Below are 22,279 nucleotides of genomic sequence, written 5' to 3'. Positions count from 1 at the left end.
ATTAAGATCATGGCTTACCTATCCATCGTCTTAGCCCCTCCTACTTGCATTATCCTCCTAACCCTTAATTCCCCTACCTTGCAAAAACCCATCCAACTGGGTCTTGAATATATTTAATGAAGCTGCCTCTACTGCTCCCTTGAGCAGAGAATTCCATAGATTCACCAATCTCTGGGAAAAGCAGTTCCTCCTCATCTCTGTTGTAAATCTACTCCCCCTAACCTTGAGGCCATGTCTCCTAGTCATGGTCTCACCCACCAGCAGAAACAACTTGCTCCTCTCTTATCAATCCCTTTCATAATTTTACATGTTTCTATAAGATCCCCTCTCATTCTTCTAAATTCTAGCGAGTACAATCCCAGGGAGCTCAACCTTTCCTCACAGGGTAACCCCCTCATCTCCTGAATCAACCTGGTGAACCTCCTCTGCACCACATCCAAAGCCAATATATCCTTCTTCAAGTTAGGAGGCCAGAACTGTGCACAATACTCCAGGTGGGGCATCTCCAACACCTTGTACAATTGCAGCAGCACCTCATTGCTCTTAACTTCAATCCCTTTAGCAATGAAAACCAATATTCGATTTACCTTCCTGATTACCTGTTGCACCTGCAAAACAACGTTTCGCGATTTATGTACGAGCACTCCTAAATCCCTCTGCACAACAGCATGCTGCAATCTTGCATCATTTAAATAATACTCTGACCTACTATTTTTAATCCCAAACTGGATAATCTCACACTTACCAACATTGTACTCCATCTGCCAGACCCTTGCCCACTCTCTTAACCTATTTAACTTTCTCTGCAGACCCTCCATATTCCCTGCACAATTTGCCTTTCCACTCAGTTTAGTGTCATCAGCAAACTTGGAGACGTTACACTCGGTCTCCTCTTCTGAATCATTGATATATATCAGGAACAGTTGCAGGCCGAACAGTGACTCCTGCGGTGCCCCACTCACCACTGATCTCCAAACAGAGTAACACCCATTGATCCCAACTCTGCTTTCTATTGGTTAACCAGCCCTCGATAATGCCAGTACATTCCCCGCAGCTCCATGCTTCCCTATCTTACAGATGAGTCTTTTATGAGGCACTTTCTCGAAATCCAAGTATAAACCACCCACCTGTTCCCCTCCACCCACTGTACGTGTTACATTCTCAAAGAACTCCACACAGTTTGTCAAACATGACTTTCCCTCCCTGCTGCATCTGCCTGATGGAACTCTTTCCATCCACATGTCTCACTATTTCTTCTTTAACTCCAGTATTTTCCTGACTACAGACATTAAGTGAACTAGCCTATAGTTACCTGCCTTTTACCTACACCCTTTTTGAACAGCAATGTGTTATTCGCTGTCTTGCAGTCTGCCAGGACCTGCCCAGAGTTCAGGGAATTTTAGTAAATTACCACGAACCCATCTACTATAACTTCCACCATTTCTTTCAGCACCCTGGGATGCATTCCATCAGGACCAGGGGACCCACCCACCTTCAGACTCTCAGGTTTGTTCAGCACTATCCCTTTAGTGAGAACAATTGAATTGATGTCCTCAACTCCCATCGTATCCCTAACATCATTCTTCGACACATCTTCCACTGTGAAGACTGACACAAAATAGTCATTCAAGGCCTCGTTCGGTTCAGCATTACCCAATATTAATTCCCCATTCTCATCCTGCAAGGGACCTACAGCCACTTTACCTACTCTTTCCATTTTATATATTTATAAAAACTTCTCCTACCTGTTTTTATATTCTGTGCTAGTTTGCATTCATTATCTATCTTTCTTTTCTTTATTGCTTACTTTGTGGCTTTATTTGTTGCTTTTTAAAGTTTTCCCAATCTTCCTGTTTCCCACTTCTCTTGGCTACTTTGTAAGCCTGAGCTTTTAATTGGATGCTTTCCTTTATTTCCTTGGGTATCCAAGGCTGCCTCCTCTTACCCTTGTTTTTGACCGGAATACACTTTCCTTGAGCACTGTGAAAAATCTCTTTGAAAGTCCACCCAAACGGATTCAACATTTTGCTCCTTAGATTCTATATCATTTCACCCTATCGCTGTAATCTCATCCTTAATTAAGAGCGCTAGCCCACCTCCCTTAGCTTCCTGCCTACCCTTTCTAATTACCTGATACCCTTGGATATTTAATTCCCAGTCATCACCAACCTGCAGCTGTCTGGAATGGAAACTAAATCATACCCCTTTGTACTGATTTTCATAACAAGTTAATTGACTTTGTATTGAATACTATGGGGCATATAGATAAAGTGCCCTTACACTCATTGGCCCTTTAGAGTCTAGCCATCTCCCTGTCTTTTCCATCTGATTCTGTCACCCAATTTTACTTTTCTCTGCATAGCTTCCTATTCTCCCTTTCTGCCTGGACTCCCATCCTCTGGTCATTTTAGTCTAACCTGCCTCACAGCCTGTCTGCTTCATGCATCTACCTTTACACCAACCACTGCATGGTCTCACCTGATGCTCTGTCTCCCTCCCTCCTGACAGTACTTTCCTCATCACCACCCCTCAGCAACTGGGCAGCACCGTAACGGAACAGTCATACCCACCCCCTCAGCTACCTGGCACTGTAATAGGACTGTAATAGGACTGTAATAGGGCTGTGGGTATGTGGGTAACAGTGTGGGTGAGTTGGGTTGTGGGTGAGGCTGTGGGTGTAGGTTGTGGATTGGGGTGGGGTGTGTGGGGGTGTCTGTGTGTGGGGGGTGTGTGTGTGAGGGTGTGTGTGTGTCTGTGTGAGGGTGTGTGTGTGTCTGTGTGTGCGTGTGGGTGTGAGTGTGTGTGTCTGTGTGGGCGTGAGGGTGTGGGTGTGTGTGTCTATGTGAGGGTGTGTGTGTCTGTGTGTTTGTGTGAGCGTGTGAGCGTGAGTGTGTGGGTGTGTGTGTGAGGGTGTGTGGGTGTGAGTGTGGGGGTTTGGGTGTGGAGGTTTGGGTGTGTGTCTGGGGGTTTGGATGCGTGGGTATGTGGGTGTGGGTGGGTGAGTATGTGGGTGTGAGTGTGGGGGTTTGGGTGTTGAGGTGTGTGAGTGGGGGTTTGGGTGTGGGGGTGTGAGTGTGGGGGTGTGAGTGTGGGGATGAGTGTGTGGGGGTTTGGGTGTGGGGGTGTGAGTGTCGGGGTGTGAGTGTGGGGATTTGGGTGTGGGGGTTTGGGTGTGGGGGTGTGAGTGTGGGGGTGTGAGTGTGGGGGGTTTGAGAGTTGAGGTGCATGTGTGGGGGTTGGGTGTGGGGGTGTGAGTGTGGGGATGAGTGTGTGGGGGTTTGGGGGTTGAGGTGTGTGTGTGTGTGTGTGTGTGTGTGTGTGTGTGTGTGTGTCTGTGTGTATGTGTGTTTGTGTGTTTGTGTGTGTCTGTGTGTGTGTGTCTGTGTGTGTCTGTGTGTGTCTGTGTGTGTGTGTATCTGTGTGTGTGTGTGTGTGTGTATCTGTGTGTGTGTGTGTGTCTGTGTGTGTGTGTGTCTGTGTGTGTCTGTGTGTGTGTGTGTCTGTGTGTGTGTATCTGTGTGTGTGTGTCTGTGTGTGTGTGTGTGTGTCTGTGTGAGTGTGTGTGTGTGTATGTGTGTGTGTGTCTGTGTGTGTGTATCAGTGTGTGTGTGTCTGTGTGTGTGTGTGTCTGTGTGTGTGTGTGTGTGTGTGTGTGTGTCTGTGTGTGTCTGTGTGTGTGTGTCTGTGTGTGTGTGTGTGTCTGTGTGTGTGTGTGTGTGTCTGTGTGAGTGTGTGTCTGTGTCTGTGTGTGTGTGTGTGTGTGTGTGTGTGTGTGTGTGTGTGTGTGTGTGTGTGTCGGGGGGGGGGGGAGGGGGGGTTTGGGGAGTGCACTGACCACTTTTTCCTCTTTCGGCACTTTCTTCAGGAAGGTTTTCTCAGCCTCATCGATCCAGACAATGGAGGGTTGGAGCAGCTTCGCTACCTGGGGCGGGGGGGGGGGGGGGTGGGGGTAGGGGTGGGGGGGTGGTGGTGGAGAGGGGTGAGAGGGGAGTGGGGGAGAGAGAGGGGGTGGGGGGAGTGGGGGAGAGGGGTGAGAGAGAGGGGGTGGGGGAGAGAGAGGGGGTCGGGGGAGTGGGGGAGAGGGGTGAGAGAGAGGGGGTGGGGGAGAGAGAGGGGGTGGGGGGAGTGGGGGAGAGGGGTGAGAGAGAGGGGGTGGGGGAGAGAGAGGGGGTCGGGGGAGTGGCGGGGGAAAGAGAGAGAGAGAGAGAGAATGAGAGAGAGAATGAGAGATAGTATGAATAGGATGCGACACCACAATCTGTTGTCCCAAGCTGGTTAAAAACAGTGATATTGGTGATAGTGCCCGAACTGCGCTGAGTCTCTCCCCTCGCTCTCTGTAAAAATAAAAGTGCAAAATTAAGGATGCTGGAAATCTGAAACAAACACACAGAATGCTGGAGAAGCTCAGAGGGTGGGCAGTGTCTGTGGGTCACATTGTCACAGGAAGTCCTTTCGGGGGGAACAAGAGACATCCCAGCTCTGACGGTGCCCACTAGTTGGGAAAGACTTGAAGCCACGGACACGGTATACTCTGTATCTAAGGACATCCCAGCATCTGTCTCTCTTCGAACCATAAACCAAGTTCCCCTAAAGTTAGACAGACAGCTCCTTAGAGGAGTCTGTGACTCCAGCTAAAGCCCAACGTTAGATACAGTGAGAAAGACAGCAGCCTCACAATCCGAGTTCAGCTGTGACCAACAGTGACCTCATGGACACAGAAATTACAGACAAATCTCTCTTTATTAGTTCCATTCATACTTAATTCAACAATAACCTATACCCTTATCTTAATTTAATTAACATAGATTGGGAATGGGAGAGAAGGAGAGACCGAAAGGGGAGAAGAGGAGAGGGAGAGAGTGTGTGGGGATAGAAAGTGAATCATAGAATCATATTGTACAGAAGTGGTCCTTCAGCCTGTCAAGTCTATACTACCAAGAATACAATAATCCTGCTTTCCAACACTAATCCTGTACAGCTCCAACATCACCTCCCTGCTCTTATCAAGGTAAGTGTCTCTCCACCTTCTTACCATCCTATTAACCTGCTCGGTCACTGTCAGCTCTGTTCCAGTGAGCTTCCTAGTGTCCTGCCATTCATTGAGTGCTCCCTTGTCTTGTTCCTTCTCCCAAAGTGCTTGCCCTCACATATATCAGGGTTAAATTCCATCTGCCATTGATCTGCCCAATCTGTTTATATCCTCCTCAAACCTAGAACCTTTCTGCTCACCGTCAGCAACACGGACAATTTCTGTGTCATCTGCAAGAGTGTGCCAGAGAGAAAGAGTGGGAGAGGGATGGTGAGGGATGGAGGGAAGGAGAGAGAGAGAGATTTGAGACACTACAAGAGAACTGGAATTGAGAGTGTCGTACTGATAAGAGTGAAGAAAGTGTAAGCAGGGTTGAAGAGCCTCCTGTAGTGAAGAGGAACAGCATTCTCTGTGATCTTTCATGACCAGAACTCAGGGTCCTGGTGAATCACTGAACGAGGGCAATGTGTAGGGCTGAGGGAGATCTGTGGGGGTTCAGCTGTGTGTAAAATTATGGAAGAAGTTACAGGTCAGGGGGGGTAGGGTTCAAAAGACGTTATTAAATTGTCCAGAGCAAGACCATGACAGATTATGGAAAGATTCAGGAATCTAACCTCAGGCACAGAGAAGTGAGTGGTCAATGTAGGACTGAGGGTGTTGTACACAAATCCTCACTTCTACTACCTCTCTTGAAAAGTAGAACCACATTAGTCACCCTCCATTCCCCTGTGGTCAGAGAGGAATTAAATATTTGTGTCAGTGTCCCTGCAATTCCCTGCCTCACCTCCTGCAGCAGCCTGGAATATAATTCATCCAGGCCAGGGGAACTGTCCATTTTTAAGCTCAACAGGGCCTCCTATATATCCCCATTTCCCATGTCAAACTGCAAGTTCCTTGCAGTCCCTGTTCCTGAATTCTGAACCTACGTTCACTTCCTTTTGCGTGAAGATCGAAGAGAAGTATTTATTTAACATCCTTCCAATATCCTGCGGCTTCACACATAGGCTGCCCCCTTGGTTCCTAATGGGCCCTACTCTTTCCCTGCTTAACTGTTTCCCTTTAATGTAATTTATAAAATATTTATAAAATAGGTTAGGATTCTCCCTAATCCTGTTCACAATGTCCTTTCTCATGCCCCCCTTTTGCTCTTCTAATTGCTTTCTCAAGGTCCCTCCTACATTTCTTGTATTCCTCAAGGACCACAGCTGAATTGTTCCATCTGGACTTGCTAAAATTTCTTCTCCTCTTCCTCATCCAGTCATGAATTGTCCTGGATATGCAAGATTCTCTGAACGTATTGCTGCTTACATTTCCCCCAAAAGGAAACATGCTGGGCCTGCACTCTCCCAGCTCATTTTTGAATGTATCCCACCACCACTACCACCTTACCCCCTGCTCAACCATAACATTACCCATAAGCAGCTATTCCCTGTCTACTGTGGTCAGATCCTGCTTTATTTTAATAATTTATGCCTTCCAAAGCTGTCTTTTGCAGGCCATCTTTTTCCTCGTCCAGAATAAATTTGAACTGCACTATGTTGTGGTCACTATTGCTAAAATGCTCGCCAACTGCCACATCAAACACTTGTCTGGCTTCTTTCCACAGACCAGATCCAGCACTACACTGTCCCCTGTTGGGCCTTCTGCAAAAACCTCCCTTGGATACTCCCCTTCTAAACCCTTCACACTTTGACAATCCCTTCCAGCTCAGAGAGCAAACCTACATCCAAAATCTCAAAACTCACTATGACTATCCCAATTTACTTTGGGGAAAGCTGAAATCCCTGAGGATACAGTAATTATCCAATTATTGCACTAACACACCTCTGTGAACTGTCTACAACAATGATCCCGGGGATGGTTGAGAACTCTGGGTCTGCACTCAAAGGTGTTTAGAAAGATGAGGGGGATCTGATTGAACCTTCGAGAATACTGAGAGGCCTGGATAGAGTGGATACGGTGAAGATGTTCCCACCAGCAGGAGCGACTAGGATCTGAGGGCACAGTCTCAGGTGAAGAGACAACCCTTCAGACCTGAGATGTAGAGGGACTTCTTCAGTCAGAGGGTGGGGAATCTGTGTGCTGCAGGAGAATTGTGGAGGATAAGTCGTTGAGTATATTTAAGACAGAGATTGGCTATTGATTAGTAAGGGGAACAAGGCTTATAGGGAGAAGGCAGGAAAATGGGATTCAGAAACAGATCAGCCATGATTGGAAGGTGGAGTAGGCTCAATGGGCCAAACAGCCACATCCAACTCATATATCTCATGGTCTTATGGCCAGAGACACACAGCCCTGAGATTCTCCCAGATACAAGGGGCAGAGAGGGGCGGAGGGGGGTTCTGAGAGGGGTGGAGAACATAAATGAGGAACTAAGAGGAAGTTACCTGGTGTGAGAGAGAGAGAGAGAGAGAGAGAGAGCATGAGAATGACAGAGGCTGAGAGACAGAAAACGTGTCAGAGAGCGAGCCAGGGAGAGAGAAATAGGATTTAGGTTCAGATATTTATTCACACACGTACTCGAGTCTGGGGGTGTACAAAGTTGCTGTTCTGCAGTTCCATCTCAGTGTATAAAAGACAGGTTGATAAACAGAAACAGCCAGAAAAATGGAAATGTCCAGATCTCACTGGTGCCAGAAAAACAAATCCACTACCTCCATCCTCAGTCTGTGATCACTCGGGCATCCCAGCTCCCCACACACAGCCAGAATACCCCCACCTCATGGTCAGGTACCCAGACCCTACCACTGTCTGGAGCTAGAACACAGACAGACAGAGACAGAGATGGAGAGGGAGAGGGACAGGGAGAGGGAGAGATAGAGAGAGAGGGGTAGAGAGGGAGAGAAAGAGGGAGAGGGAGACAGAGAGAGAGAGAGAGGCAGAGAGAGAGAGAGAGGTGAGTGAGAGAGAGAGAGAGGGAGAGGGACAGAGAGAGACAGAGAAAGAGCGACAGAGCGAGAGAGAGAGACAGGCAGAGAGAAAGAGAGAGACAGAGAGGAGGAGACGGAGACACACAGAGAGATAGAGACAGAAGGAGATAGAGAGACAGAGTAAGAGAGAGAGAGAGAGAGAGGGAGAGAGAGAGAGAGAGAGCACGATGGAGTTGGAGAGCTGGGAAATGTGCCAGTGCTGGGATCGGACCGAACTGGAGAGCCACCATGTGGTTGGAGAGCAGAAGGCTCCCTCTCCTCGGAAATACACAATCGTTCGCTCAACAATGTCACCACCGTCCTTCAGAATACAGTCAGAGACTCCTACACCATTCAGTGTTAGTGTCTTTCTCCAGAACAGTACCCGGCCCAGCCCGGCCCAGCCCAGCCCAGCCCAGCCCGGCCCAGCCCAGCCCAGCCCGGCCCAGCACGGCCCAGTACAGCCCGGCCCAGCACGGCCCAGTACAGCCCGGCCCAGCACAGCCCGGCCCAGCACAGCCCGGCCCAGTACAGCCCAGCCCAGCCCAGCCCGGCCCAGCCCGGCCCAGCCCGGCCCAGTACAGCCCAGCCCAGCCCAGCCCGGCCCAGCCCAGCCCGGCCCAGTACTGCCCAGCCCGGCCCAGTACTGCCCAGCCCGGCCCAGTACAGCCCGGCCCAGTCCAGCTCAGCCCAGTACAGCCCAGCCCAGTCCAGCCCAATCCAGCTCAGCCCAGTACAGTCCAGCCCAGTCCAGCCCAATCCAGCTCAGCCCAGTACAGTCCAGCCCAGCCCAGTCCAGTTCAGCCCAGCCCGACCCAGTACAGCCCGGCCCAGCCCAGCCCAGCCCAGTCCAGTACAATCCAGCCCAGCCCAGTACAGTCCAGCCCAGTCCAGCTCAGCCCAGTCCAGTACAATCCAGCCCAGTCCAGCCCAGCCCAGTCCAGCCCAGCCCAGTCTGGCCCCATTCAGTCCAGCCTAACCCAGCCCAATCCAGACCAGTCCAGTAGTTGTGATTCCTGGACTCAACAGTGACCCCTTCCTCCCCCATGGCCCCACACTCTGTCATTCCTCCCTGACCTTCCTCCCACCTCTATCCTCATTCAGTCCCTTCAGCCCATCTCCCAGCTCCTAGCATCACACTGAAACTCTCTCCCTGAACCCTGAACAGGAACAATAGCCATAGAGCTGGGTGTTTTTGGATAGTTCTGTCAAAGATGGGTTGAATGGCCTCCTCTTACATTCAGGGAGTCATGCAGCACAGAAGAGGCCATTTGGCCCATCAAGTTTACACTGATCTACTAACACTATCCCACTTTCCAGTGTCATTGTCTTGAACATTTCAAATCCTTATCACAAACTTTATTCAGCCCCCACAGAGCCCAGTCCCCTCCCCCTGCCAGACCCCCCACCCCAGCCCCCTCTGAACACTCCCAGTTCCCAGATACCCCACAAATCCCCCTCCCAACACCCCCAGCTCCACCCCCAACCCTCACAGACCCCCTCCAGCCCCTGGCCCTCTCCCAGTGAGTGACCCTACCTTTAAGACCATGTGAAGCATCATTTGCAGACCTGCTTTTCCTGGGTATTTCCCGGCGATGTTCTTCGCTGTCAAATCAAACAGTGTGGCACAGGACTCGGTGCAGATACTGTGCACCAACATCTTCTTGCCCACTCCGTGGGGACCAGCCAGAAGGATGGACTTCACCAGGGGAGCTTTCTCATGGAGTGGCTGGGAGCCTACAGAGAGCAGAGTGAGAAAGCAGAGGATCTCTATTGGTCAGGGAGAGACCCAGCTGAGACCCCCGTGGTTGCCAAAGCCCAATCCTGGGGCGGGGTGGGGGGTGGGGGAGGGGGTTCACACAGTTTGCTCACCAACACTGATGTGTTGCAAGCACAAATGTACAAGTTGGCATCCACACTGAGCCCGCCCGGGTGGACAGGTCACTTACTGGTTGGGAGGTGCCGATTGAGATGGAGTTCACACACCAATGGATCATGGACCCCAATCCTGAACACTGTGTTACCAAGACCACCATTTTTAAAAATGCAAACCAAGCATTACGTTTCATTTAGAGTCAGAGAGTCACAGAGACTTACAGCACAGAAACAGACCCTTCAGCCCAACCCGTCCATGCTGACCAGATATCCCAACCCAATCTAGTCCCACCTGTCAGCACCCGGCCCATATCCCTCCAAACCCTTCCTATTCATATAACCATCCAAATGCCTCTTAAATGTTGCAATTGTACCAGACTCCACCACATCCTCTGGCAGCTCATTCCATACACGTACCACCCTCTGCGTGAAAAAGTTGCCCCTTAGGTCCCTTTTATATCTTTCCCCTCTCACCCTAAACCTATACCCTCTAGTTCTGGACTCCCCGACCCCAGGGAAAAGACTTTGTCTATTTATCCTATCCATGTCCCTCTTGATTTGGTCACCCCTCAGCCTCCGACGCTCCAGGGAAAACAGCCCCAGCCTGTTCAGCCTCTCCCCATAGCTCAAATCCTCTAACCCTGGCAACATCCTTGACAATCTTTTCTGAACCCTTTCAAGTTTCACAACAGCTTTCTAATAGGAAGGAGACCAGAATTGCACGCAATATTCCAACTGTGGCCTAACCAATGTCTTGTACAGCCACAATATGACCTCCCATCTCCTGACCAATAAAGGAAAGCATACCAAACACCTTCTTCACTATCCTATCTACCTGTGACTCCACTTTCAAGGAGCTATGAAGCTGCACTCCAAAGTCTCTTTGTTCAGCAACACTCCCCAGGACCTTACCATTAAGTGTATAAGTCCTGCTGAGATTTGCCTTTCCAAAATGCAGCACCTCACATTTATCTGAATTAAACTCCATCTGTCACTTTCTAGAGGGACAGCGTCACAAAGTAGATAAGATCTGCTCAACCTCTACCCACCCTTGGTTGGACCACGTTTTGAAGTACTCTGTGTAAATCTGGTCACCATATTATAAACTGGAAACAGTAAATAAAGAAGATTCATAAGAATGATATCAGAAATTTGTGGAAGTAAGTACCAGGAAAGGATTGGCAGACTGGACCCCATCTCGCTTAGAAAGAGTCAATAGGTGGCCTTGAGAAAAGGTTTTGATTGAGTGATCACAATGAGTGTGGAGCTGGCTGGAAGGGGTTCTCTTCGATTTTATTTCTGTGACATTGTGGGTGCTCTGAAAGTACATTGTTGACAATACAATGACTGAGCGAGATACATTAATTCATAAATTTAGAACATCATTGGCTGATGTGAAAGTTGACAAGGCACTGGGACTGGGTGAGGTACATCCCAGAAGTCTGAAGAAAGTGAGGATACAAATTGTGGGAACACTGGTCACAATCTTTCAGTCTTCCCCAGACTCAGGGGAGCTGCCAGAGAATTGGAGAATTGTTTAAGCAAGACTGGAAGGATAATCCCAAAAATTACAGGCCAGTCAGTTTACCATCAGGGGTGGGGAAGCTTCTAGAAACAATTATTCAGGATAGAGTCCATAATCACATGGAAAAAGGTGGGAAAATCAGGAAGAGCCGGCTTGGATTTCTAAAGAGGAAGTTGTGTTTAACTAACAGACAGGAATTTGTCACAATATTTGCGTGAAGAGTTCTGATAATGTTGTGTCTCAAAGCAGCTGGTGACCATCACTCACTAACCTGTCAGGAGATTCCGTGTCACTGGTCCTGGGATCTGTGGTGTTTGTGATGAACCTGATCCTAGAGCCTGATCTCTGGCCACACACTGGACATGTGCACCTGGGAGGTGGAGGTAGCCTTTGGCCTCAGTATCACTAGTGTCCCAGGGAATTAACACAAGCCTGGAGGCCTTCTCCTATAATCCAATGGGTATTAGAGGGAAGGCCAATGAGGTAAGGGTATGGATTGATACAGGGAATTGGGACGAAAGGAGCAGGACTGGTAACTCAATATTCCAGGGTATAGCATCTTAAGACAGGACAGGGGAGGGTGGCAGAGGGGAAGTGCTGTTGTCTTGTTAATTCACGAGTCAGTTACTATGGTAAGGAGGGAGGATATCTTGGCAGAGTCTTTCAAATGAGGCTTTGAGAGTAGAATTTAGGAATAAAAAAGGAGCAGCCATATTCCTTGGAATGTATGATAGTCTCTCGAATAGTTAGCGGGCAATGGAGGAACAGATCTGTAGGCAATTCACGAAGGTATGTAAAAACAACATGAGGGTGATTATATCAGGGTTTCAGTTGGCAGGTAAGGGCAGGGAGAATCCAAGATGGTCAACAATATCTCAAAGGGAAGGAAAGAGCGTTTTTTCTTGTCCTGAGCATTTGGAACTTGTCCCCTTGTTATCTACCCTCAGCACTGACCCCATCCCCTTGGTACTGACCCCAGCCTCTCGGCACTGACCCCGACCCTTTGGCACTGACCTCTAACCCCTTGGCACTGACCCCACCCCCTCGGCACTGACCTCCCCCCCAACCCTTGGCACTGACCCCGACCCTTTGGCACTGACCTCTAACCCCTCGGCACTGACCCCGACCTCCTTGGCACTGACCCCCCCACGCCCTCGGCACTGACCTCTAACCCCTCGGCACTGACCCTGACCCCTCGGCACTGACCCACGTCTCAGGGCTAATTGGTCAACACTAACCCTCAGGCATGACCTTCCAGTACTGACCCTCTCACCCAGACCTGACCCTTCAGCACTGACCTCTCACCTCAGGTTGACCCTTCTATAGCCTGTTGCCCACAGCTGATGCCAGGGTGAGGTGAGGACAGTGTGACAGGTTTACACCAAGACACACTTTGGAAACATGGAGGCCATGGCTGTTGTGTGTGAGAGAGACTCTGAGTGGGTTATCTCTGTCCTTTTAGCTGTTCCCTCTGGTCTGGAGTTGCCCAGAGTGTGTGAGCTGGGTAAAGGTGTAATCCAATCACTTACCCAAGGGCAGGATGGCGTACATGGTGATGATCTGGCGGATATCGTACAGTGATGGCATTGGGTTGATGTTGGCACCGAGCAGGGTGCTCCCTAAGTAACTGAAATCTCCTGTGGAAACATGAGCCAGTCAGTAAGTCAGGCAGTGGTCAGAGAAGAGGGTGAGAATAGGCTGCAGGAAGAGTCAGGGCAGGACAATTCAGTGAAACAGCACAGGCTGGTAAATGATCCCACAGCCAATGGATCAGATCTAAGCTCTGCAGTCCTACCCCACCCAGTTATGTATGTATGTATGGAGGCTCCACAAATATCCCCATCCTGAGTAATGGAAGAGCCCCAGCACATCAGTGTGAAAGATAAGGCTGAAACTTTCACAGTAATCTTCAGACAGAAGTGCCAAGTGGAAGGTCCATCTCAGCCTCCTGCAGTTGTCCCCAGAGTCACAGCTCCCAGCCTCCAGCTAATTCGATTCACTCCACGTGATATCAACACAGAGGCTACAACAGCAGGTCAGAGGCTGGGAATCCTGCAGCGAGTAACTCACCTCCCGACTCCCCAAAGCCTGTCCACCATCTACAAGGTGCAACTCAGGAGGGTGAGGGAATACTCCCCCCTTCCCTGGATGGGGGCAGCTCCAACAACACTCAAGAAGCTCAACACCATCCAGGACAAAGCAGCCCCCACCTGACTGACCCCACACCCACAAACACCCCCTCCCTCCACCCCCGATGCTCAGTAGCAGCAGTGTTTACCAGCTACAAGATACACTGCAGAAATTCACCAAAGATCCTCAGACAGCACCTTCCAAACCCACGACCACTTCCATCCAGAAGGACAAGAGCAGCAGATACAACAACTCCTGCAGGTTCTTGAGTGGAAATAGAGTCTCGGATCCTCGGGTCATGCAGCACAGAAACAGACCCTTCGGTCCAACCTGCCCATGCTAACCAGGCTTCCCTGTGTTTGGCCCATTTCCCTCTAAACCTTTTCTATTTATCTTCTGGGTTAGTGGTGCTGGAAGAGCACAGCAGTTCAGGCAGTATCCAAGTAGCTTCGAAATCGATGTTTTGGGCAAAAGCCCTTCATCAGGAATAAAGGCAGTGAGCCTGAAGCGTGGAGAGATAAGCTAGAGGAGGGTGGGGATGGGGAGAGAGTAGCATAGAGTACAATGGGTGAGTGGGGGAGGGGATGAAGGTGATAGGTCAAGGAGGAGAGGGTGGAGTGGATAGGTGGAAAAGAAGATAGGCAGGTAGGACAAGTCCAGACAAGTCATGGGGACAGTTACTGAGCTGGAAGTTTAGAACTAGGGTGAGGTGGGGGAAGGGGAAATGAGGAAACTGTTGAAGTCCACATTGATGCCCTGGGGTTGAAGTGTTCCGAGGCGGAAGATGAGGCGTTCTTCCTCCAGGCGTCTGGTGGTGAGGGAGCGGCGGTGAAGGAGGCCCAGGACCTCCATGTCCTCGGCAAAGTGGGAGGGGGAGTTGAAATGTTGGGCCACAGGGCGGTGTGGTTGACTGGTGCGGGTGTCCCGGAGATGTTCCCTAAAGCGCTCTGCTAGGAGGTGTCCAGTCTCCCCAGTGTAGAGGAGACCGCATCGGGAGCAACGGATACAATAAATGATATTAGTGAATGTGCAAGTAAAACTTTGATGGATGTGGAAGGCTCCTTTAGGGTCTTGGATCATGTCTTTTAAATGTTGATACTGTATCTGTAACTATAGCCTCGTCTGGCAGCTCATTCCACGTATGAACCACCCTTCTGGGTAAAAAGGTTACCCCTTAGGTTCCTTTTAAATCTTTTCCCTCTCACTTTTAACCTATTCCCTCCAGTTTTGAGTAAAAAAACCTTGTCTATTTACCCTATCCATGCACCCCCCCCCACCTGCAATTTTATAAACCTCTATCAGGTCACCCCTCAGCCTCCGACGCTCCAGGGAAAACGTCCCAGCTGTCCAGCCTCTCCTTATAAATCAAACCCTCCAGCCTGGGCTATATATCATCATTCCTTCAGTTTTGCATCAGATCCACACAAACATCCCCTAATATCAGTTAGTGTTTGATCTTTGTGGCTGAAGGTCAAGGGTGAAAGGGAAAGGGTTTAGGTTGAAGCTGAGCAGGACAATGGGGTTGGACAGGAGGGAATGTCAGTCAATGACTAGGACCCAGAGTCAGATACTCACCTAAATAACTGGCCAGAGGAACCTGTGGGGCTGCCTTCAACAATCCCTGTTCAATCAACTCATCGCACAGAGAGTTCAAACTCCTGAAACACAAAGGGAACATTGTCACATCCTCCAGCACAGCAGGGAAGGAGCTCTCCAGAATCTCAGCACTGGGATTTTTAAAACCATCACATCCATTATGTACAGTGCCCACTCCCTCAGCACTGACCCTCCGACAGTGCCCACTCCCTCAGCACTGACCCTCCGACAGTGCCCACTCCCTCAGCACTGACCCTCAGACAGTGCCCACTCCCTCAGCACTGACCCTCAGACAGTGCCCACTCCCTCAGCACTGACCCTCCGACAGTGCCCGCTCCCTCAGCACTGACCCTCAGACAGTGCGGCACTCCCTCAGCACTGACCCTCCGACAGTGCCCACTCCCTCAGCACTGACCCTCCGACAGTGCCCACTCCCTCAGCACTGACCCTCAGACAGTGCCCACTCCCTCAGCACTGACCCTCAGACAGTGCCCACTCCCTCAGCACTGACCCTCCGACAGTGCCCACTCCCTCAGCACTGACCCTCCAACAGTGCCCACTCCCTCAGCACTGACCCTCCGACAGTGCCCACTCCCTCAGCACTGACCCTCCGACAGTGCAGCACTCCCTCAGCACTGACCCTCCGACAGTGCCCACTCCCTCAGCACTGACCCTCCGACAGTGCCCACTCCCTCAGCACTGACCCTCCGACAGTGCCCACTCCCTCAGCACTGACCCTCCGACAGTGCAGCACTCCCTCAGCACTGACCCTCCGTCAGTGCCCACTCCCTCAGCACTGACCCTCCGTCAGTGCCCACTCCCTCAGCGCTGACCCTCCGTCAGTGCCCACTCCCTCAGCACTGACCCTCCGACAGTGCCCACTCCCTCAGCACTGACCCTCCGTTATGAAGGGCACTGTACAAACCTGATTCTGATTATGGTGTGTGATAGTCACCCTGGGAGACAATGACACGTCTGTTCTGATCATTACCACGATATTTTGTAAACATTCACAGAAAGGTGAAGTGAGTTCACTTTTTACTGTAAACTGTGTGCTGTTTTCCCCAGCATACTCCCAGACAGGGTCAGATCTCTGAAAGGTTTAAGCAGCAGGTGAAGTGAGTTATTCTGTCACACGACTGTGTAATTGTAATGTTCCCAGTAACAGCAGGCTGCTGCCAGGCATGGACACAAACAAGTCATGTGTACAATGAGCTTCCGATCCAGCGTGATGTCAATCCCTCAGGTACTGATCCCAAAGACTGGCTGATCACATCAAATCTATGTCACTCCTCTCTTTACCCAACCTGCTCGTGTTTACAAAGCACACAACAGTGTCACAGTGTTCGATAGGATCCTGTCATTGGACAGCATTTACTGAATAATCTTGAAGGTGTAAAGACTGATGCTGACATTGTCAGTCTGGCTCACAGAGTGGTGACAGATACTAACTGACAGGGTCTGTTCCATGCAGATAGAAAGAATGTGCATCTGCATTGCTCTGTCACAACTCACCAACATCGCTGAGAGTAATTCTCTGGGTCAGTTCTTAGAGCTATGATTTGACCAATCAGAATCAATCTGCCGTAAAATTAAATCAAAGGTTGTTAGTTAACTGTTACTCATTATTAACTGGTGCATTCTCCATGGCAACACATCGGCCAAACAAAGTCCACTTGTCAAGTGATGTTTCGCATCCCTGCAGTGCAGAACAGGACAATGGCCCAATGGTATGTATCATTGCTGGACTATTAGTCGATAGATCCAGGGAATGTTCTGGGGATCTGGGTTTGAATCCTGCCACAATAAATAGTGGAATTTGAATTCAATAAAAAACATCTGGAATTAACTGATGATTGTGAAAAGTTTGTCGATTGTCAGAAACAGCCATCTAGTTCATCAACAGAAGCAGAACAGGACTCCAGCACAATCTGTAACCTCATGGCCCAGCATATCCCCCACTCAACCACTACCATCAAGTCAGGGGATCAACCCTGGTTCAATGGAGAGTGCAGAAGGGCATGCCAAGAGCAGCACCAGGCAGATCTAAAAATGAGGTGTCAACCTGGTGAAGACACCAAATAGGACTACTTGCCAAATGGCATAAACAGCAAGTGATAGAGCTAAACGATCCCACAACCAAAGGATCAGATCTAAGCTCTACAGTCCTTCCACATCCAGTCATGAATGGTGGTGGATAATTCAACAACTCAATGGAGGAGAAGACTCTACAAATATCCCCATCCTCAATGATGGAGGAGCCCAGCACATCAGTGCAAAAGATAAGGCTGAAATATTTGCAGTAACCTTCAGTCAGAAATGCCAAGTGGATGATCCATCTCGGGCTCCTCCAGTGATCCCCCGCATCACAGATACAGTCTCCAAACAATTCGATTTACTCCACGTGATATCAAGGAATGGCTGGAGGCACTGGATACTGCAAAAGCAAAAGGCCCTGATAACGTTCCCGCAATAGTACTGAAGACGTGTGCTTCAGAACTTGCTGCTCCCCTCGTCAAGCTGTTTCAGTCCAGTTACAACACTGGCAACTACCCGACAATGTGGGGAATTGCCCAGGTATGTCCTGTACACAAAAAGCAGGACAAATCCAACCTGGCCAATTCCTGCCCCATCAATCTCCTCTCGATCCTCAGTAACGTGATGGAAGGGGTCAGTAACAGAGCTATCAAGCAGCACCCACTCAGCAACAACCTGCTCAGTGACACCCAGTTTGGGTTCCCCCAGGGTCACCCAGCTCCTGACCTCATTCCAGCCTTGGGTCAAACATGGACAAAGGAGCTGAGTTCCAGAGGGGAGGGGAGAGGGACAGTCCTTGATATCAAGGCTGCATTCGGCCGAGTGTGACATCAAGGACCCCCGAGCAAAACTGGAATCAATGGGTATGGGGGTCAAACTCTCCACTGGTTAGAGTCAGACCTGACACACAGGAAGATGGTTGTGGTTGTTGGAGGGTCAGTCATCTCAGCTCCAGGACATCTCTGCAGGAGTCCCTCAGGGGAGTGTCCCAAGCCCAACCATCTTCAGCTGCTTCATCAATCACCTTCCCTCTGTCATAAGGTCAGAAGTGGGAATGTTCGCTGATGGTTCAGCACCATTCACAACTCCTCAGACACTGGAGCAGTTAGTGATCAAATGCAGCAGGTTCTGGACAATCTCCAGGCTTGGGATGATGAGTGACAAGTAACAGTCACCGCACACAACTGCCAGACAATGGCCATCACCAATAAGAGACAATCTAACTATCACCCCTTCACATTGAATGGTGTTAGTATCACTGAATCCCCCACTATCAACATCCTGGGGGTTACTGTTGACCAGAAACGCACTTGGACTCATTGCATAAACACAGAGGCTACAAGAGCAGGTCAGAGGCTGGGAATCCTGCAGCGAGTAACTCCCCTCCTGACTCCCCAAAGCCTGTCCACCCTCTACAAGGCACAGTCAGGAGGGTGATGGAATACTCCCCCCCTTGCCCCTGGATGGGGGCAGCTCCAACGACACTCAAGAAGCTCAACACCATCCAGGACAAAGCAGCCACTTGATTGGCCCCACATCCACAAACACCCCCTCCCTCCATCACCGATGCTCAGTAACAGCAGTGTGTACTATCTACAAGATACACTGCAGGAATTCACCAAAGATCCTCAGACAGCACCTTCCAAACCCACGGCCACTTCCATTGAGAAGGACAAGGACAGTAGATCCATGGGAACACCACCCCCTGCAGGTTCCCCTCCGAGCCCCTCACTATCCCGACTTGGAAATATAATTGCTCTGCCTTCACTGTCACTGGGTCCTGGAATTCCCTCCATAAGGACATTGTGGGTCACCCTACAGCACATGGACTGCAGCGGTTCAAGAAGGCAGCTCACCCCCACCTTCTCAAGGGGCAACTAGGGACGGGGCAGGAAATACTGGGCCCAGCCAGTGACCCCCAGGTCCCACAAAATAAATAAATAAAATTTAAAAACGCTTGGCCCATCAACTCTGCATCGACCCTCCCCCTGACCCTGCAATCCCCCATCCCCCACGGCCACTCTGACCCTCCCCCTGACCCTGTAATCCCCTATTCCCCACGGCCAATTGACCCTCCCCCTAACCTTGTAATCCCATATTTCCAACAGCTAATCCCCCTAACCTGCACATTTTAGGAACCCAGAGAACCCGGAGGAAACCCACACAGACACGGGGAGAATGTGCAAACTCCACACAGACAGACGCCTGAGGATGGAATTGAACCTGGGTGCCTGGCGCCGTGCGGCAGCAGTGCTAACCACTAAGGCACAATGCTACCCTCTCCCCCCATGCAATATAAATATTGGTTTTCTCCTTGAAGTGGTATTCTTGTGAATTGTCCTGATGAGAGTGAGATGAAATGATTTAACAAACTGTGTCTTTTTTTTCAACAATACGCACGTCCAGATTAATGATCATTTGAATTGAAGCTCCAGCAGTTGTAGGGATAGGATTTAACCCCAGGTCCTGAGGCATCTCGTGTAGTTCAGTGATGTCCCCATTTCCCCAGAGGGTGCTAGACCCGGATGCTGACTGGTGAAGATAGTCAGGGGAGAGGACGGGGGGAACGGTCCTGTCACTGGATGAGGAATCCTGACTGTCCCCCCATTCCCTCCCCCTCCCATCCCCATCCCCATCCCCAGATTAATGTTCTGCAGCACAGATTCAAATCCCACAGAGGCAGATGGACACATTTGATTTCAAACAAAATCTGGAGTGGATGGTGACCAGGAAACTACTGCCAATTGGTTCACTCATCTCCTCCTATCCCTCCCCAATCTGGGTCTACATGTGACTCCAGACCCACAGCATGGAGTGTCAGTCCTGAGGTCCTGATGCCAGGGGAGTCGGGGTCTGTGACTGTGAACCGTGTTCCTCTTGGGAATGGAGTCGGGAGAGAGCAATCACACTAAAACGCCAGGATCAGAGTGAACTGCTGCAGATGGTGGGATGGCCTTTGAAGTTTTGTTACCTGTTGGCTGTAAAATCTTTCTCCTTCTTCTTTGATCCTTTTTCTTTACCTTTGGCCTAAAGAGAAACAACACAGCCCCGTGTCAGAAACAACACAGCCCCGTGTCAGAAACAACACAGCCCCGTGTCAGAAACAACACAGCCCCGTGTCAGAAACAACACAGCCCCGTGTCAGAAACAACACAGCCCCGTGTCAGAAACAACACAGCCCCGTGTCAGAAACAACACAGCCCCGTGTCAGTGTTCACTCTGACTGTATCAGGAACCTGGGCCTGACAACACAGAGGTAGGTGCTCATGGTGACTGGGAACAAACCAACCTCCCCTTGGCTGGTCCTGGGGGTTTGGGGCTGGGTGGGGTTGGAGAGTGTGACGTGGGAGCAGAGATCTGCTCTATGGTACAGTCCCCACCCCACACCCCACCCCCACCCCACCACTCCCCACACCCCACCCCACCCCACACCCCACCCCACACCCCACCCCACCACACCCCACCCCACCCCACACCCCACCCCACCCCACACCCCACCCCACCACACCCCACCCCACACCCCACCCCACCCCCACCCCACCCCACACCCCACCCCACCCCACACCCCACCCCACACCCCACCCCACCCCACCACTCCCCACACCCCACCCCACCCCACACCCCACCCCACACCCCACCCCACACCCCACCCCACCACACCCCACCCCACCCCACACCCCACCCCACCCCACCCCACACCCCACCCCACCACACCCCACCCCACACCCCACCACTCCCCCCACCCCACACCCCACCCCACACCCCACCCCACCACACCCCACCCCACCCCACACCCCACACCCCACCCCACCCCACCCCACACCCCACCACTCCCCCCACCCCACACCCCACCCCACACCCCACCCCACCACACCCCACCCCACCCCACACCCCACACCCCACCCCACCCCACCCCACCCCACCACTCCCCCCACCCCACCCCACCACACACCCCAACCCACCCCACACCCCACCCCACCCCACACCCCACCCCATCCAACCCCACACCCCACACCCCACCCCACCCCACACCCCATACCCCACCCCACCCCACCCCATACCCCAACCCACCACACACCCCAACCCACCCCACACCCCACACCCCACCCCACCCCACCACACACCCCACCCCACCCCACACCCCATACCCCACCCCACCACTCCCCCCACCCCACCCCACCACACACCCCACCCCACCCCACACCCCATACCCCACCCCACCCCACCCCACCCCACCACACCCCACCCCACCCCACACCCCACACCCCACCCCACCCCACCCCACACCCCACCACTCCCCCCACCCCACACCCCACCCCACACCCCACCCCACCACACCCCACCCCACCCCACACCCCACCCCACCCCACCACTCCCCCCACCCCACCCCACCACACACCCCAACCCACCCCACACCCCACACCCCACCCCACCCCACACCCCACCCCACCCCACCCCACACCCCACCCCACACCCCACACCCCACCCCACCCCACCACACACCCCACCCCACCCCACACCCCATACCCCACCCCACCCCACCCCACCACTCCCCCCACCCCACCCCACCACACACCCCACCCCACCCCACACCCCATACCCCACCCCACCCCACCCCACCACTCCCCCCACCCCACCCCACCACACACCCCACCCCACCCCACACCCCATACCCCACCCCACACCCCACCACTCCCCACACCCCACCCCACCCCACACCCCACCCCACCCCACACCCCACCACTCCCCCCACCCCACCCCACCCCACACCCCACCCCACCCCACACCCCACCCCACACCCCACCACTCCCCATACCCCACCCCACCCCACCACTCCCCCCACCCCACCCCACCACTCCCCCCACCCCACCCCACCACACACCCCACCCCACCCCACACCCCACCCCACACCCCACCACTCCCCATACCCCACCCCACCCCACCACTCCCCCCACCCCACCCCACCACTCCCCCCACCCCACCCCACCACACACCCCACCCCACCCCACACCCCACCCCACACCCCACCACTCCCCATACCCCACCCCACCCCACCACTCCCCCCACCCCACCCCACCACACACCCCACCCCACCCCACACCCCACCCCACACCCCACCACTCCCCACACCCCACCCCACCCCACCCCACACCCCACCACTCCCCCCACCCCACCCCA

At 52.2% G+C, this 22,279-nt stretch overlaps 1 protein-coding gene across 1 annotated transcript in view; it reads right to left on the bottom strand.

The window, feature by feature from the left end:
• LOC140476712 (dynein regulatory complex protein 11-like) overlaps positions 1–22,279 on the bottom strand; it is a 248,546-nt gene that overhangs the window by 15,036 nt on the left and 211,231 nt on the right. The window contains exons 8-12 of the mRNA XM_072569531.1: positions 20,073–20,128; positions 15,044–15,126; positions 12,868–12,975; positions 9,476–9,675; positions 3,836–3,922 (exon numbers count right to left, since the gene is read on the bottom strand). Of these exons, the coding sequence (XP_072425632.1) occupies positions 3,836–3,922; positions 9,476–9,675; positions 12,868–12,975; positions 15,044–15,126; positions 20,073–20,128 (534 nt within the window). The remainder of the gene's footprint in view (positions 1–3,835; positions 3,923–9,475; positions 9,676–12,867; positions 12,976–15,043; positions 15,127–20,072; positions 20,129–22,279) is intronic.

The sequence above is a fragment of the Chiloscyllium punctatum genome, chromosome 5 (assembly GCF_047496795.1).
Source record: "Chiloscyllium punctatum isolate Juve2018m chromosome 5, sChiPun1.3, whole genome shotgun sequence".
Classification (NCBI taxonomy): domain Eukaryota; kingdom Metazoa; phylum Chordata; class Chondrichthyes; order Orectolobiformes; family Hemiscylliidae; genus Chiloscyllium; species Chiloscyllium punctatum.
This window is presented reverse-complemented; position numbering and strand designations above follow the sequence as displayed.